The sequence below is a fragment of the Sceloporus occidentalis genome, unplaced genomic scaffold (genome assembly GCF_023333645.1).
Source record: "Sceloporus occidentalis isolate IW3139 unplaced genomic scaffold, rSceOcc1.0.p SCAF_2, whole genome shotgun sequence".
In the NCBI taxonomy this organism is placed as follows: Eukaryota; Metazoa; Chordata; class Lepidosauria; order Squamata; family Phrynosomatidae; genus Sceloporus; species Sceloporus occidentalis.
Window position 1 is genome coordinate 19,223,267 of NW_028316982.1, and position 17,949 is coordinate 19,241,215.

General features: G+C 42.0%; 1 protein-coding gene across 7 annotated transcripts in view; it reads left to right on the forward strand.

The window, feature by feature from the left end:
• The first annotated feature begins 1,537 nt into the window (after positions 1-1,537).
• Positions 1,538-17,949, forward strand: part of TNIK (TRAF2 and NCK interacting kinase) — a 361,859-nt gene continuing 345,447 nt past the window's right edge. For all 7 annotated transcript variants that reach the window (XM_089508843.1, XM_089508847.1, XM_089508849.1 and 4 more), the window contains exon 1: positions 1,538-1,806. In XM_089508843.1, coding sequence (XP_089364969.1) covers positions 1,750-1,806 — 57 coding nt within the window. In that variant the 5' untranslated portion in view covers positions 1,538-1,749. The remainder of the gene's footprint in view (positions 1,807-17,949) is intronic.

Here is a 17,949-nt window from a genome sequence, read left to right on the forward strand (position 1 = left end):
CTGATGCCTGGCCAAACTACAACTCCCAGGATTGTGTAGTGTGGAGCTGTGAGAGTTCAAAGCGGCGTCAAACTGGTTTATTTCTACAGTGTAGATGCAACTTTTGCTGGCCTGGCTGCTGGGTGCCCAGCGTGTCCAGATGTCCTCCTTTTCCAGGACTTGCCCTATCTTTCAAACTCCTGCCCAGGAGGAATTCCAAAGTGTCCTCCATTTTGAGCATGACTAAGAAGCATGGAGTGTTTTTAAGCTCTTATTTGGTCATACCGTACATTCTGTGGTGACTGAGCATGAGCATCGGATAGCATGGTGTAGTAGTTTAAGCACTGGACTATGACTGGAGATCTGGGTTCGAGTCCCACCCTGGTCATGAAACCCACTGGGTGACCTGCACTTCCCAGAATTCCATAGCACGGAGTCATGGAAGTTAAAGTGGTGCCACAACAAAGTATACTTCCCAGACTTCCATAGGATGGATCCATAATAGTTTAAAGTGTAAAAATGGAGGACACGAGCATTACTCTGGTGCCACAACAAAGTACACTTCCCAGAATTCAATACCAAGGAGCCATGGCAGTTAAAATGGAGGACAGAGCAAAGCTCTGGTGCAACAACAAACTATACTCCCCAGAATTCCACAGCATGGATCCATGGCAGTTAAAGTAGTGCAAAAATGGAGAGCATGCCACAGCAAAGTACTCTTCCCAGAATTCCTTAGCATGGAGCCACAGCAGTTGTCAAAATGGAGGATATGAATGAAGCTCTGGTGCCACAAGCCACGCTTCCCAGAATCCCACAGCACGGAATTCCACGACAAAGTACTCTTCCCTGAATCCCTTGGAGCCATGGCAGTTAAAATGGAGGACATGAGCTAAACTCTGGTGCCACAAGAAAGTACTCTTCCCAGAACCCTATAGCATGGATCCATGGCAGTTGTCAAAATGGAGGACAACGAACGAAGAAGCTCTGGTGCCACAACATACTACGCTTCCCAAAATCCCACAGCATGGAATCCCACAACAACAAAGAACACTTCCCAGAATTCCATAGTGAGGGTGGAGTTCCACAACAAAGGACACTTCCCAGAATGCCACAGGGAGGCAGTTGTCAAAAAAGGGAAGCCATGAAGCCCACAGCATGGAGCCGGGGCAGTTAAAGCGGGGTCAAACCGGATTATTCCTGAGGTGCGGATGCAGCCTGGTGGAGGGGGAGAACTAGCCCCTAAAGAGGAGCCAAAGGAGAGCGTCTGTGTGTCTGTGAAGAGCCCACAAAGCAAGCGCCACAGCCCCCCCGCCTCCTCCTGGAGCCCCTCCTGACTGAGAGAGAGAGAGAGAGAGAGAGAGAGAGGGAAGGCATCGACGACGGCGCCGCCCCTCTCCCTCCTCCTCCTCCTCCTCCTCCTCCTCGTGGAGGGAGGCTTCGTTCAGCCGGGAAGAAGGAGCAGCAGCCAGGGGAGCAGCCATGCCCTCCTGAGAGGCCAGCAGCCTGCCTGCCTGCCTTCCTCCCTTCCTTCCTCCCTCGCAGGCGCCTCCTCCTCTCTCTCTCTCTCTGCCTTCCTCAGGAGCGCATGAGGGCCCCTCCATCCCAGGCACCGGGGCTCTCTCTCTCTCTGACTGTCTCTGGGGGCATCTCCAGGGCGTCCTGTGTTGCCGCCGCCGCCGCCGCCGCCGGAGAGCCGAGGGTCTCCCTCTCCTCCCTTCGCCTGGGCTGAGCTGAGGAGGAGCAGAAAGAGGAGAGCCCCCGGGGCTCAACATGGCGAGCGATTCTCCAGCGCGGAGCTTGGACGAGATCGACCTGTCAGCCCTGAGGGTAAGCCGGGAAAGGAGGCAGAGGGACTCTGCGGTCGGGGTGCGTTTGTGTGCATATGGGAACCCAGCCCCACAATACATGGATGCCCCCTATGTGCACATCTAGCCCCCTTGCCATTTATCTCCCTCTTGTCATATATCTCCCCCATTGCACATATGTCCTCCTTGTGAGATGCCCCTTTGCACACTTGTCACATATGCCCCCCTTTTCACATATATCCCTTTTGCACATATGCCCCGTTCTCACATGTCCTCCTTTGCACATATGCATATCTCCTTTTCCCCTTTTCACATGCATCCCCTTGCCACATGTCCCCATTGGCACAAATGCCCTCCTTTGCACATATATCCCACTTTGCACATATATTCCCCTTTCACCTATATCCCCTTTGCACATATGCCCCCCTCTTCACATATGTCCCTTCTTACCTATATCCTCTCTCCTCACATAGTGTCACATATGTCCCCCTTTCCCCTCATGATGGAGGATTGGAGAACTTTGCAAATGGGGAACTGCTCCTCCTCCTCCTCCTCCTCTTTATCATCATAACAGCAGCAGCATTAATGGCATTTATTTATTTATTTATTTATTTATTTATGTATGTATGTATTTCTGCTGGCAATCCTTCTTCTGCCTTCTGGGAAAAATAAAGAGATGCCGGTGTTTCTTTGCTGAGTGAAGATGGGGATCTGTGTAGGAAGCAGTGGTCTTTCTTAATGATAGTAATAATAATATGGGAAGGGGCGGAAAAAGAGAGGGATAAGCCCAGCATAGCTGGGGAAAAGCATCTTGTCTCTCGATGGCCTCTTGTTATCAGTCTTCCTGGTGCATTTCCTCCCTCTCTCCCCAACTGCTTGAAATATAGAATAGGAAAGAAGGGAGATGGAAGAAGGTGCATTTAAATGCAAGTGGTTGGAGATGGTCACCTCTTGCAAGGTTGCTTTTAAATTCACATTTTCGAGTCAAGTATTTTCTCCTCCTCCTCCGAAATCTACATTGCTGCCACAATATTTTGGGCCGCTGTGAACACACATGATGTATCCAGGCAATAAAAACAACAACCAATATATGTATTTTTCTGTGCTGGTTGGCTGTAACCTTCTGTGGCTCTCTGAGATACGCTTTCTCCATCCCTCTCTGCTGTCTTGATCTGTTTTCACCAGCCCCTTCCACTTTCTTGATCCCTTTTACAGTCTTTAGGCTTGCTTGATAGCAGTAAAACAATACAGCCCTCTCTGTAACATGTAGAAGGAAGGGTGTTATGGAAATGGACAGTCTTATGTGTTGCTGTTGAGACATGTCATGGGGATATGTCTTCATATAGTCACGCAGAGCTGTTGTTGCTCTCTGTGTATGCATTGTGCAACAGTATGCTCTGATGCAAACCAGCCAGATCGCTCTTCCTCCAGCGTGTGAAAGCCAAAGACTGTTGTAGTGTCCATTTTGAAATGGAGTCACATGAACCCTTTTTTTAAAAAACGATCCTTTCCCTTCCTCTTGAGGGAAAGAGGATGTACCTCCTGGCTATTTTAGCCATGTGACATTATGGGCTGGGGTGGATGAATTAAATCAATGTTTTGTCACAGCTTGACTGGGTCCTTTGCTTCTGACAGACCTAAATAAAAATTATCTATGAGCCCAGGCTTTCACCCATTGGAGAGGTCATTGTAGGAATAATGGATGGCTTGTTGGCTCCTCCTGGAAACAGAATGGGGCCATGGATGTGCTCTCCTCTGTTCTAGACGTTATTTTCCAGCATTCACTTAGTAAGCTGCCTTGATATTGGTCCCTGCAGGCCAGTATTTATATCACTCACGCAGGATCTACTTTATTTTTTGGTAGACCTTCAAGATCTGCCAACTGAAGCAGGCTGCTAGATCTCAAAGTTTTATGTACAACTCTCATCACTCCCCATAAAAATGTAGTTTTGGCCATCCCTAGCTTAGGCTTTTCCTTGTTGCAGGTGTCATTTTGTTGTGGTTAAATCATTGGGAAAGGAGATCCTTGCCAATAGATACCCAAAAATCTACCTGTAGGTTCAGATCAACCATCTCCTCACTTCTGCAGTAATAATAATGGCTATGTAGGGTTTCAAGTTAGGAAGGTTTCTCAGCCTTACCTGTGAAAGGATTTAGGAACTGAATTTATGAACTTTTACATGCAAAGCATGCTTTCTGCCACTGAGCAAAGCACTATTTCTTCTTCTCCTCCCTTCGGAGACTAAATATATTATCCGGGTCCTTAGTTTACCAAATTATGGGTATGAAATGGAGAAGGGTTTTCATTCTCTGCTGACCATTTAGTGACTTATTCCTTCAGTTGGTGTGTTCTTGCATCCTCTTGTTTATTTTCACTGGTGAGATCCCATTGACGTTGGAGGGTTATGGCCTTGTAAATATGCGAAATAGTAATAAGGAATGCAATCTTTTCATATAAAAAGGAGGAAGGAAGGAGAAGGAGAAAAACAAAAAAAGAAACGTGGCAACACCTTTAAGATTAGTGTTTGTTTTGCATGAGCATTCATGGATATACTCCCACTTTTTTGGATGCAAGACAGAGTGGTAATAAATGCTCAGGTTGTATAAAGCATATTTACACAGTTATGGAAGTGTGATGGAATGTAATAGGATCCAGAAAGATGCAAATCATGATCCTTGCCCTAAATGTTCAAAGAGCAGCGTAATGTGATACAGGTCTTTCATAGCTGTACAGTGGTCAGTTAGTGATGATGTATGAAAGCTTTCTGGGGTCCAAAACACTCTCTATGAGAAGGGTTCCTTTTGTTATATGTGCAGTAGTGAGGATATTTGCACTAATAAATGTAGTGTGCCATAAAGTCATTGTCTTTGTTCATAGCTCTGCTAATGGGTTGGAATTTGTGAATATAATTCAGTTCAGCAGTTTCTCTTTCTAGTCTTCCTTTGTAATTTCCTTTATCAAAGACGGCAACCTGTAAATCCCATGCTGCATGTCCAGGAGGGTTGAAATGTTTTGCAACTGGTTTTTGACTATTGGCATTTCTAATGTCAGATTTGTGCCCATTAATCCTCTTGTGCAGAGACTGTCCTGTTTGTCTAATGCAGAGTGTACATTGCTGGCATAGGATGGCATATATCACATTGGAGGAAGACCAAGTAAATGTAACTCTGATGGTGTGAGTGATATTATTGGTCCCTGAGGACAGAGCTTCTGGCAGGGTCTTGCCCCTGTATTACCATCCATGTTATGTATCCTGTTGAAATTGAGTAGTTGTTTAATGCTTGGAACCTGTTTGTAGGCCAATAAAGGCTTGCCTCCCAGGGTTTGTGAGAGGATTGTGTTATTCTCCAGAATTGTTTGTAGCTCATTGATGATGTGGTGGGGATTGTAAGTGAGCACTACTCCTGTCATTTTTTTGTTTTTGGTTAGTCTTGGAGTAAGTGGTTCCTGAGTATTACCCTTGCATGTCAGTTTTTGTACTCCATCTCCCATAATGTCCCACTGACAGCTATGCTGGCTAGAACTGTGAAGCGTGTTGCAGCCCTCAAAAACATCTGGAGGGCTGGGGTCGTCCACCTCCACTACATTTTTTTTCCACATCTGGGATCAGGGGTGGCACTATGGGTTCAAAATAAGTGTTTTGCCATTAGGGCATGTCTTAATAGTCATAAAACACATAAAAAGGTGTTGGATTGTCAGGGCATACATACTTGTATGTCTCTTCTTGCCTGTTGGTTTTTTAATCAAGTAAGGCTGCATCCATACTGCAGAAATAATCCAGTTTGACACCTATTTAACTGGCCTGGTTCAATGCTATGGAATTCTGGGAATTGTAGTTTATGGTGGCACCATAGCATTTGAGCCAGGCCAGTTGGATTTCTGCGAGTTCCATAAAGAGTAGCCTTTTTTTCTTATTTTTTGCTTCAGAAAAACATATTTTTTTTCTAGTTAGCACAAGCAAAAATGTGTGTTCATGCCTTGAACATACATTTTTATATAAAAGAAACATCTTGACCTATGTCTGAGTTCTTCTTTAAAAAGTATGTTTGTATTCTAGAACCTTTGTATGTTAAAGACTGCAGGTAGTGTACGACATTATCGTAACTCAGTGATATTGACAGCATCATTGTAAACACATTGCTTACATCTATTTTACAAAAAGGAGCACATGAAACTGCAGAATAGCAGAGTAAATTGCACGTTCCTCTGTCCTTGAATTGTCTGTTCTACTCTCATTGGCAGCAGTTCTCCAGACGTCCTTTCAGTCACCTGCTACTCTGATCCTTTTTAACTGGAGATGCAGAGGATGAACCTGAGATCTTGTATATGCAGAGTATTTGCTCTACTGCTGAGCTATGGAGCTTTTCAGAGACAGAGGCTGAAAGAGCTTGTTTCTTTAGGCCAAGACATGGATAACGTTATAATGGCAATTTGAACCATCTTGATTCAGTTGTGTCTCTGACCTAGAAAAAATTGTGCCTTTCACACCCACCCACACTCAAATAGAAGGCTGTGGATGCATATAGAGAAATAGGTGCTGTGGCTGACTGACCTTTATTTTTATTATTTACATGTATAACCTGTTTTTCCTACACTAGTTTTTTATCCACACAACAGTTTATCCTTACAACGATCCTCTGGAGTAGGGTAAGCTGAGAGTAGGTGACTGGCTCAAGGTCACACAGGGAATCTGATGGCTGAGTGGGGACTAGAACCTGGATCTCTCAAGTCCTGATCCAGCATTTTAACAGCTACACAGACTGGCTTCCCATCAGCCTATTTATTAAGCATAACAAGTACTGAATCATCCCTCTTCTTAAAAAATCCACAAAAACTGAAATTGACCAGCTTGGTGTTTGGTTTTGCTATAGATTCCCGGATGCTCTCAAGAAAGATGAAATGTGCAAAATTCATGTATACTGTATATAATGCTGCTTTATATAACTGAGTCAACAACACACTGACATTTCTAGCTCTCAGTACTGGAACAAAGGACCAGATGATGAGGAGCTCTGCTTGACATCTTGGACAGTTGGTGGCACAGAGCAGACAATCTGGATTAAAGGGACAAAATGCTTGATCTATGAGACAGCTTCCTGTGTACTTTGGTCAGCAGTAGAGTTCTAGGTCTTTTGTAGTCCTGCTGTGTAAAATGGTTTTTATATATGGGTTGAACCTGGGTCCTTTTTCTGTTTATACAAAATATTTCTAGCGGTGTTTCCAAATGCTGCTGGCAGTTCCTACTGTGGATTAACATCAGTTCTCTAAATATCATTAGAAATATTTTACTTATTTTAAAACCAACATCTAGAAGTAGTCTAACAAAAAAAGTAATAAGGACTGGCATAAACTGATCTCTCAGTAAAATAGCCAGGGGCCTTCAGAAACAGGCCTTTCTAAGGCATGTGCTCAACCAGGGCCAGCTCTATAATTAGAATGAATGAGATGTTTAGCAGATATGAGGGTTGCGGGGACCAAGGGTGTAGCTGTGGACATAGAGGTCTCCCCTGGGCCACCCAAGCTTGCCTGCTGCACATTTCAGATGTGGTGGCAGATGCTGTCCCAAATACCAGCACTGAAATAAGTTTTAACTGCTGGCATGGAATGAAGTGGTGGTGTTGGTGGAGGAAAACCATCTTGTTCTCACCTCGGGCAGAAAAATGTTTTAGGCCTGGCCTGTGTTGCTGTACAATTGATATAGAAATGGCTTGAGACCTACTTGTCTGCAGCGCTACATGTCTTGTTATTAATCTGCCCAGTTGCTAAGATCTACAGGAAAAGCTGTACCGAGGATGTCATTACTAGTGTGAGATGGGCATATGAGATAAGGCCTGCTCTCAAACTGTAGAATGTGCCTCTTTTGAAATTACAACCTGTTCCCACTCTTGCTGCTTTTAGGAAAGATGTCAGTACACATTCTGCATTTTGGGCCTCTTTAATTATTCCATTTTGACTGTTCAATGATGTCTGCTTATTGCTAGTCATTTTGAGGAATGCTTTCAGTAGTAAAAGAGGATATAGATATAATAAATAATAATATATAAAACAAGTATAGCCCATTGACCACAGCATAGCATGTCTCAGGGTCAGAAACTGCAGCCTTGGTGACCCATTCCAAACGGAAGGGATGTAGCTAACCCACAAAGCCACAGTTTATTTATAGTTTATTCTTTTGTATGCGTATGTTGCAAAAAAATTTCTTTAAAAGAAAATAAGAGCAGAAAATTACCTCTAATCTTTTAAGAGTGCATAGTTCAGCTTAGCTAAATTCACAGTAATTGTTAAAGGTGCTTCAGATGTATGGTGGGGCAGTCCAATCATTTTGCACAGTCTTGCAATCAGAGATCAATAGCAAATTTACTGCTGAGCACAAAATGTACAGCCGGCAGGTATTTTGCAACTTAAACAAATCTTTGGTTATTAGGAAACCAGACCGTAGAATTGCATGTCATGTGTGGTGAACAGTAAAGAGAAATATGTCTCCAAACATATTCTGTAGAAAATTTTAAATTTAATCCAAGCCATGCTGACAAAATAGTTAACATTTAAAACCTGAACAGGAAGCACTTAAGGCCAAGATATTTCTATCAGATTTGAATTCTTACAGTTCGATGGATAACACTTGTTGGTTGATTCTATGCATGTTTCTTCAGAAGTCAGTCCTGGGGGACTTCAGTAGATCTTATAATAAATATATCTAGAACTGCATTCTAAAGTAACTTAATGAACAGTGTCTTAAGGATAAGTGTAGATAAGTCAGATAATAGAATTTCATTAAAAATATAGATTTTATAATTATGCTTCAGGGCCAGAACTTAGAAACATTCTTTTTGGATTACAACAGGCTGTAAAATCTAGTCCAGAAAAATAATGCTTCTAGGCTTTGGTTATAACACAATGGTGGCATACAGCAGGTTGTAGGAAGCTGCCTTAGGATAAATCCAGTCTTAGGTCAAATCTAGCTCTTTTCTGCTTATGCTGACTGGTAGTGCTTTCCATATCATCAGACAGCTGTTCTGTGTCCCAAGTTCAGTCAGTCCCTAGCCTGGGATATCTTTGCATTACGAACAGGGATAGGCAACTGCAGATAGAATGGGAGCCATTTCCTCCTATGACTTCCTCACAGGACGCATGGCTGCTTGTGATTGTGTTGCATCATTTTCATTTCTGGGTATTGTGTTTGACCTAGACAGCATGCCTTCTTTGAGGAGATTTATTCTCTCTCTACCTGATTTGGCAGATTTTCACCACTCTCACCATTCAGTGTTTCATGAGCAATCTCTTGAGTTGTTTTGGGGGTTACCCATTCATTTTTTTTATTGAGGTTTGTTGTAGCAATAGCAATAGAAGCTACATTTCTATACTGCTTCATACTGAACTAGGCAGTCTCTAAGTGGTTTACAATTTGTAAGTCAATTGCCTCCAACAAGCTGGGTACTCATTTTAGCAACCTCGGAAGGATGCCAGGCTGACCCTGGAGCCCCTGGCTGGATTTGAACTCACAACCTTGTGGCTGTGAGTGAGCGGTTGCAGTACTGGCATTTAACCACTGCACCACCAGGGCTCTGTGGTACTTCTGTTATACCTCTGGAATCTTTGGGTTACCACTCCCCTCATAATTTAGGCACTAATACCTCTCTTTTTGTTGTTCCCTACCTAAGTTCTGACTCATGGGGTATGAATTTGCTGTTGACACATAACAGAGATGAGGAAAACTGTGGTCCATGTGCATGCAGCTTGAGGGGCTTTTTCTTCCACCCAGACCATTTCCAGACTCCCTAAAACTCTCCTGAAACTCCATACCTGCCTAGTTTTGGGCTGGTGTTAGTGGAGCACCCCCATATGACATAAAAGCCATCCTGTAGGCCTTCAGAAGTGGTGCATAGCAAGGAACCCCAGATTTCCTCCCTGAACTACAAAAATTGGTTGGAAAAAATCATTTCTAGTTTTTACTTTTCACTGCATGGTGGCAGATTTACAGGCAAGTATGACCTCTTGGTCCCTGTACTCTCCAAAAGTGTCCATTCCTGGTACATCTGAAAAAAGTGCAACTTGTGTCAAGCTCAGGGTTCAGAAAATTCATTTCTTTGTCTTGTGGATAAGAAAGGTTCCTCTGAAACTGGACATTACCCATAATCTTCAGTGGCTCATGAAAGGTTGGGGTTTTTGGCATTAATTTCAGGCATTTAAGCATTGCTGAATGTTGCTATGGTTTTGTCATGTGCTGGGAACTGGATGACATCCAAAAGTGTAGGTCCATATTCCCATAGCCTTGCACCTATACAACAGAAACAGTTTCAGGGGCTGTTTGTTTATATTATACCAAATCCTTTCAATTAAGATAAGATGCTAGTGTGCTAAACAGAATGCTGCTATTGCACTGTTGTCAGTGCTCCATCACTGCACCATCAGTTCCATTTGAATGGCAAATGTGTTTAAGACAGCAAAGATATAGGTAGGCTACACAAACTGCTCATGGGCACACCATGTTCTTCCAGCATTTACCCTGGGGTGGATTCCTTCTATTCTTGAATTATGCCAAAGAGATGTTAAAGGCACATGTGCTATCAGTGAGCAACCTTTCCAGGCTGTCTGTTTAGAAGTGCTAATTTAGAGACAAAAGTGTCCATTTCATCTTGAAACAGCTATCAAGGTCTTTGGAGACATGATTAGGCCTTGGTTGCAGGCTGAAGTTTAGTGAGGGCTACTGTCATGTTTTTTGTTGATGTTCTGTTATATTGCGTTTGAATGAATTCTGAAATATGTTGAACTATTTTTCCACCCCACCCCAATTTTTTTATTTTTGTGACTTTCACTTATGGAGGTGTTTTTTTTGAAGAAAATATTTATGAATAGCAGCGTAAAACAAATGTTATATGTATACAAGATCTGTAGATGGTCCACATTACTAAAGGGTAGTAGTTCGCAGTGTCCTCTGCTCTTCAATCGTTTGGTGTCAGAACAGGTAATTTAAACATGAAAACTTAATCTGAGCAGACTTTCTTTTTCTTGGTGATTGCTTAACTAGCTGGGGTAGTTACTGTTTTGGACTTGGTCTTGGATGTTATAGTTCAATAAGGTAACTTTTCCATGCTCAGGACTCTAGATCCTGTTGAGTATTCTTGTGGGTGCTCCCCTGTGTCATCGTCACCATTCAGTATTGGTCTGTCATCTCCCACTGCCAAGCCCACTTGGCTTCTCATAGTAGTTACTGTTGAAAGACAAGAAGCTATATGTGTCTTATGGGGGTAAATTAGTATGTTTTCTATCAAGAGCCAGTGTTGTGTAATAGTTTGAGTGTTGGACTATGACTGTGGTGACAAGAATTCAAATCTCTGCTCAGTGGAAACCCATTAGGTGACCTTGGACAAGGCACACTCTCTCAGCCCCAGAGGGAGGCAAAGGCAGTGATAGGTTCACGTTAGTGGTGCTATAAATCAAAAACAACTTGAAGGCACACGACGACAACAACCATAACGTATGAGATGCATCTTGTGAACTGTAGACTTGCATTTGGAGTCATTATATACTCCAGACTTCATGCTAACATGCATCCAAATCTTCATTCATCATTTTTATCAAGCGACTTTAAATGCCTATGCAAATCCTTGGTATCATCTAGATGTGTTAGACTACAACTCCTATAAGCCTCAGACAGCATGGCCAGTTGTCAGGGAGTATGGGAAATATAGGGTTATACCTAATTGTTAGCCTGCACTCAAGTAGTCCATTAGATCAAAGACAATTCGGTAAGTCAGCACTGATGTTAAGTTCTATTACTTCAGTGGATTTGTTCTAGTTAGCACTAACAACTGGATTTATGTTACACTCTAATGAGGACCAGGCTTTCAACCCTAACTTAGATTAAGGGCTTCTCTTGAAAAATGATAAGAGGAGTAATAGCAGTGCATTTGCAGAAGTATTTTATTATTATATGGTGAAAACAACTGGAGGTTTCTTTGCCATAGTAGAATTTCCTTTTGATCATTGCTACTTTGGTATTAAAATTATTCCTCATAAATTGATTAATTATTTATTTTACCTCCTGGAATGTTTCAAAAAGTCTGATTAGTCTAGCAATAGTTTGTGCACCCATGGGAATAGGTTCTTTAAACCCAATGGAGTGGTATAAATAGCCTTTTTGCCGTGATGAAAATAGAGTATAATATGGTGTGGACTGTATCTGTACATATTTGTAAAACTATTCCCTTTTTCTCTGTGTAGAAGATGTCATTGCAAGTGAAAAGATGTATATAATAGGATATCCTTTAAATTCTTATCCGAAGATTTCCGAAACTAGAATCAGTTTTTTGGCTATATATGTGACTTTTGCTAAAAATGGTAGTTGCACTTCCTGTAGTGAGTTGGGCTTCTGCCACAAGGCAGATGGTTTTTAGAGTCCTTGTTAGCATCATGGCCAAAGGTTAACAGTTGTTCAAGGGAGTGAAAGAGTTAATTGGTGTTAGGGACATTGCTGGATACCTTTTTCATTCACTTTGCAGTTTGAGTCTGGGAAAAGAGATGAAGGTAGGGAATGGTTTGGGAAGTGATTTTTTTTTCTGTTGGTAATCTGCTTATACACTTCTCATAGCTATTAGTGGGAGACACTTACACACTTTGATTTTCTTAGTTTGCTTCTGTACTATGTAACCCATGGGAATCCATCTTTCATTGGCTTTGCTTTAGAGGGGTGCACCTCAGCCCAAGGTTTCCTCATATATCCAGCAGAGTGGAATCTGATTATCATCCAAGGAATAGTCTTAGTAAAAATGGGTTTTGGGATAGGTCCTGTTCTACCATTAGCTATGTGGAGCACTGGGCCCCATCAGCGAAATGACTGGAATACTTCTCTGCTGTGTACCATCTGCTGCATCATTTACCACCAATAAACTTCTGTTGTAGCAGTAAAGTTTCTCAATGTGTTACACATTGTGCTACCCTTGGAGGGATCTGGAATAAGCTGTGGAACAAGACATGCCCCATTCTGTTTCACCCTTCCCATCTAATTTTACTTTAATTTCCCTTTTCTACACCAGGTGGATGCAACTTGAGGGGAAACACCAATGACCTAATATCACAATATTGTGCAAACAACAAAGTGATGCTTTGCATTTAGAAGAATCTGATGTGGTCTCTGGTGTCTTCAATTAAATTATTTTGAGGAGCAGGTCTGGGAGAGAATGCTTTGCCAAGATCCTGGAGATCTGCCATTGAGAAGATACAGGGCTGTGCCGAATGGGCTAATGATCTGATTCAGTATACCTTCATACATGCTCATATGCAGCTATTATAAAGAAAGGAGGGCTAGACAACACTGCTGCCATTTTTAGCAATAGCCACTGTTTGTGATGAGCAAGCAGTGTTAAGGTTTATCCCTGTAAAATGGCCTAAAATAATGGATTCGAAATTTGGCTGTACTGTAGTTTGGAACTACCATTCTTCTTCACAGGCTGCCACATAATATTACGTTGCTGCTGCCAAGTGTGATGACACCTGAGAGCTTTTGAAGGCTTCTGAAGGAGCAAGCAAATTTGTTTTTGATGGCCTTTTCATTTACCCTGAGCTCATCTGCCCCCTTTGTTGTTCCGTCAAGTTATGTGCTTATAGGGGGAAATGTGTACATAGTTGGGGGGTTTCTTTGACATTTCTGCTGCAACTGTTTATGTAGCAGACAAGGTAAGCTGCTTTTCAGTTTAAGTGAGAATATTCAAACAGAAAAGGACATAGCCTCTTCTGTATATGGTCTAAACTTCAAAGAAACATCCAGCATTTCCCTTTCTTAGGGGTTAGCAGAAAATGACCAGAGGCCGAAACGTACTAGTCTAAAATGGGCCAGGATGGGAGTTGGTGGGTAGGGGATCTTCCAGTAGGAAGAAATTAGGGCCAGCACTGGTAGACGCGGTGGAGAAACAAAGCAGAGATTTGAGCCAGAGGTCTCAGCAATTTATAAAAGCAGTTTCTCATTAATTTGTACTTGAATAATTGGCCCAATTATTATTTCCTTTAAAAGGGACAAGAAAGCTGTTGGGTTTAGGGAAATGGGTATTTCACAAAGAGACCAAACCATAATTCTATTAATCTTTTGTGCCTTGGTTCCATTTAATTACAAATGATCTGAAAGCAATTGCAATTTAAAACCTTCTCTTCCATCCTTGATTTCCCTTTTGCCAATCCAGCACTTGATTGTTAATTTCCTGTATTACTCACACTTTGCCATATATTCTCATTTTGCCAAGCGCCTTGGTCTGAGTTGCTAACAACTATGTAGAGAGCTGTATAACTAAATGTAAATTAATAAATGAGGTGGTCATTGCCATAGCAGCCAAAAAGATTTTTATGTACCATAACAGCTCTGCAAATATTCTGTTTGTTCTTCCACTTACAACTCAAATGGTGGAGAAATGAGTCAAATATCAATATTTTAAGCTCCCCCCCGATGCATGACAGAACAGTTTTTTTTTATTGGCATTGGATTGCAGAGTGGCTGCCCTTCCAACCTGTCAGTATGCTACATGTGATGTTTGATGGTGACTAGTGATCTTTGGCTTACTGTGGCTTTGCTTTTGTGGAACATTGTAGAAATGGCATGCTATGATTATGAGCATGTACAGATTTAATTTAGCCACTGTGCTAGTAAATTTTAAAAAACTGAAATAGGAATTTTATTATTATTTTTACCACATTCTAATGAATTATTTCTGACTAGTCCCCTTTATGAGTCTTATGCCATCTCTCTTTCATGGAATCATAGAGTTGGAAGAGACTTCAAGGACCATCCGGTCCAACCCCGTGCCATGCAGGAACTCACAATCAAAGCACCCCTGACAGATGACCATCCAATCTCTGTTTAAAAACCTCCAAAGAAGGAGACTCCATCACACACAGGGCCAGTTGTATCATTAAGAAGAGAGGCAGCTGCCTCAGGCATCAGATTTTTACTGTCATTAAAGCACAGCAGATTGTTAGTTCATCATTATTGTTGTTTTTCTCTGAGAATGAGGACAGGCACTTGTGAGATTTTCTGTGGGCAAGAGTAACTTGGGTCCGGTACATACTTTCCTTAATGTCCGGAGTGGCGGCGGCCTTTTTTTTCTCCAGAGGGAAGCCGCAGCCACCAAACTGAGGCTTCCCTGCAGAGGAAAAAGAACCTGAGAAAAGTGGGTTCTTTTAAAGCTGGAGGGGCGGCATAACAAGTGTGCCATTGGTGCACTCATTACATGCAGATGCCATGTGGCGCTTACGTAACAATGGTGATGCCCATGTACATAGGGTGCCGCCATTGTTATGGCGCCAGCATGTACTATGGTTAGGGACCGTGCTGTTGCTGTGTGGTCCCCTAACCCTAGTATGGCGCCAGCATGGCGCCTTTGCGTTGTCTTTGGGTACTATGCACTTTAGAATTGTAGAGTGGTAAAGGACCCAGAGGAATATCCAGTCCAATCTGGTGCTCACCTTGACTTGGGAATTAATGACGTATCTTTCCTGCTCCGCCCCATGTTTAAAACAATAAAGATACTGTAAAAGGCAAAAAGCATATTAAACTACTTAACTGCTTAAATAAACCAGTTAGCATTTAAAATAGTTTAAAACCACTCACATCTGCTAATTGGAACATCAATCATACCTTAAAAGCTTTAGTAAAGGCCAGTTATGAATAGCATAGGTATCTGACTATGTTCCTTTTCTACTACCTCATTTGGATTTTTCTGTCCTGAGTGGTCTTCTTCCATTGTTTTTGAAGAGCCTTAGAATGAGGGAAAGGACAGACTAGTATGTGGAGTAAGTTCGAATATCTTGAGAATATAGGCTTCTCTTTGTTTAGGGGAAAATGTCTTCTAGTAGTTTGAATGACTAATTGTGAAAATAGACAAGACAGCAGCAGCATGTATTAAAAGTTCCACTGTTAAAGGCTTGGGGGGTATGTGAAAGAAAAATTGAAGGAGCTTAGGTCTTAAACTTACCATGCTTTGAGAATCAGAAAAGGTCAGAACGTAAATTAGTTACTGTTTTATACTAGAGGTCAGAAGATCCTCTGGCCAATGACCATTCTGGCTGTGAAGTTCTGGCTGTGAAGCTATAGTCCAGAAAAGTTTTTAAAGGGCTTGTAAGTTTGTAAATTTACATGCTTGTAAATTAGCGTTGGGCAACCTATGGCCCTCTGAGCCTTGCTGAATTCCAGCTTTCATCAACCTTGCACAGCTTGCCTGGTTTTCAGTTATGATGGGAGTGGTAGACCAATAGCAGTTGAAAGGCCACAGTTTCTTCACCTCTTTTTGTTGGACTGGTTGTTAGACTGGTTCCATGCATGGCCTTTGTTTCCTCCTCATTTTTACTCTAAAAAGCTGTACATATATAGTTTTTTTTCTGTGCCACCCGTTTGTCACATAATGATCCAGGGAGGTAGGTAAGCCTGAGAGAAGCCGCCCCAAGCTCATCCACAATAAGCTTTATAATGAAGGAGAAAGAGGAGGGTTTCATTTATTTATATTCTGTATTTTCCCCTTCTCAGAAACTGAAGATGATTTACAAAAGATAAAAGATAAATGTATACCTCATGCAAACATTAAAATATAATTAAACTATCAATAGAATGTAAAAGTCTGAGCCATTGTGGTTCAGTGGTTTGAGCATTGGATTAAGACTGGAGAACAGAGTTTGAATTTCCGCTCAACCATGGGTGACCTTGGGTAAATCACACTCTCAGTCCCAGAGGGAAGCAAAGGCAACCCCTCTCTGAACAAATTGCTTAGAAAACCTGTGATAAGATCACCATAAATCATAAATGACTTGAAGGCACACAATAACAAAAGAGCAAGAATGAAAAGCAATTATGACCAGAGCATGGCTTCGGCATGGCTTCTGGCCTCTTAGGACACATGCATCATTTAAACAGCATACCTCCAAAGGGACCCGAAGGAGCATTATTTTGGCTTGTCTGTACGGGCCATAAGACTACGCAAGATTTACTTGCACTTAAAAAAAGAAGACAGGGGGTTATGGACCTGCTGACATCTATTTTCTGCTTTGAGTAAATGAAGGTACTTCAGATCTCCCTTTCATGTTATAAAGGATACTGGACCCCCCACCCCATAGGAAGCTCTGTAGAAAGAGAGTGGCAACAAAATATATATAAAAACGTTTTATCCTCCTTCACCAATGATTACATTTGAACTGTAAACACTCAGTGTGAAGGGAGCTACTTCCATTCTTGTTGTTATCCTTTGTGTGGAAGATGAAAGTCACTGAGCTAAGTTACAAGCCTACTTTGAAGACATAAGGAGAACAGGAACCTTGAAAAAATGGGCACTTCTGATTTACCTCATCTTTAATAATAATTGTCAAAGGCGTCCCTTCCCCAATTTGGTGTGATGTTAAGTCTGCTCTATGTCTCCCTCGCAGCTTTCGAACAGCTGCCCACTTCATCAGTTGTCCTGCTGTTGGCTTTCACCCTGAGAGTAAATGCAATATTGGACAACAACATGAGTGACCCAGGTTCAAATCCCCATTCATCCATAAAGCGTCCTAGGTTAGCTTGGGCAGGTTGTTATTTTCCCATCAAACTCCCTCACAGGGTTGTTTTAATGGTAAAACAGGAGGGAGTCACTCATTGCACTGTTAGAAAAGTGAGGAAGAGTGGAGATTTGTGATCTCCTGAGAGTTTTATCTTGAGGAGGGTCACCTCTGCTGTGTGGTTGAGGAAGGAAGAGGATTTGGTTAAAATAGCTGATGTCTCCATCCTGAATTTGTCTCTCCACTACAAGTCTTTAGTACAAAATTGCACCTTTTCAGAAAATAAAACAAGGATATTTCCCTTGACTCTCCCTCCTTTTTTTCACATGACCTAACACTTGACTTAATCTTTGCTGCTCCATTCCATTTCCCATCTCTGGTATCCTCTTTGCTCCAGTTATTTTCTGTCTTTCCTTCTGTTTCCAGGCTTCCCTCACCTGTTCAGCTATGGTGCTTTGCATTTCTCTAACGTGACAACTCAAAAATGTGACAAAACAGTGCATTTGTTTTTAGGAAACAGTCCATTCTGTCAACATCAAATATGTTTGCTATATGTAACAGCATTGTCAGAGTGAGAATGTCTAGAAGAGGGAATTTCAGCAAGTGTTGTTTGCCATGCAACCATGTAACAAGCAACACCTGCTGAAATGTTCT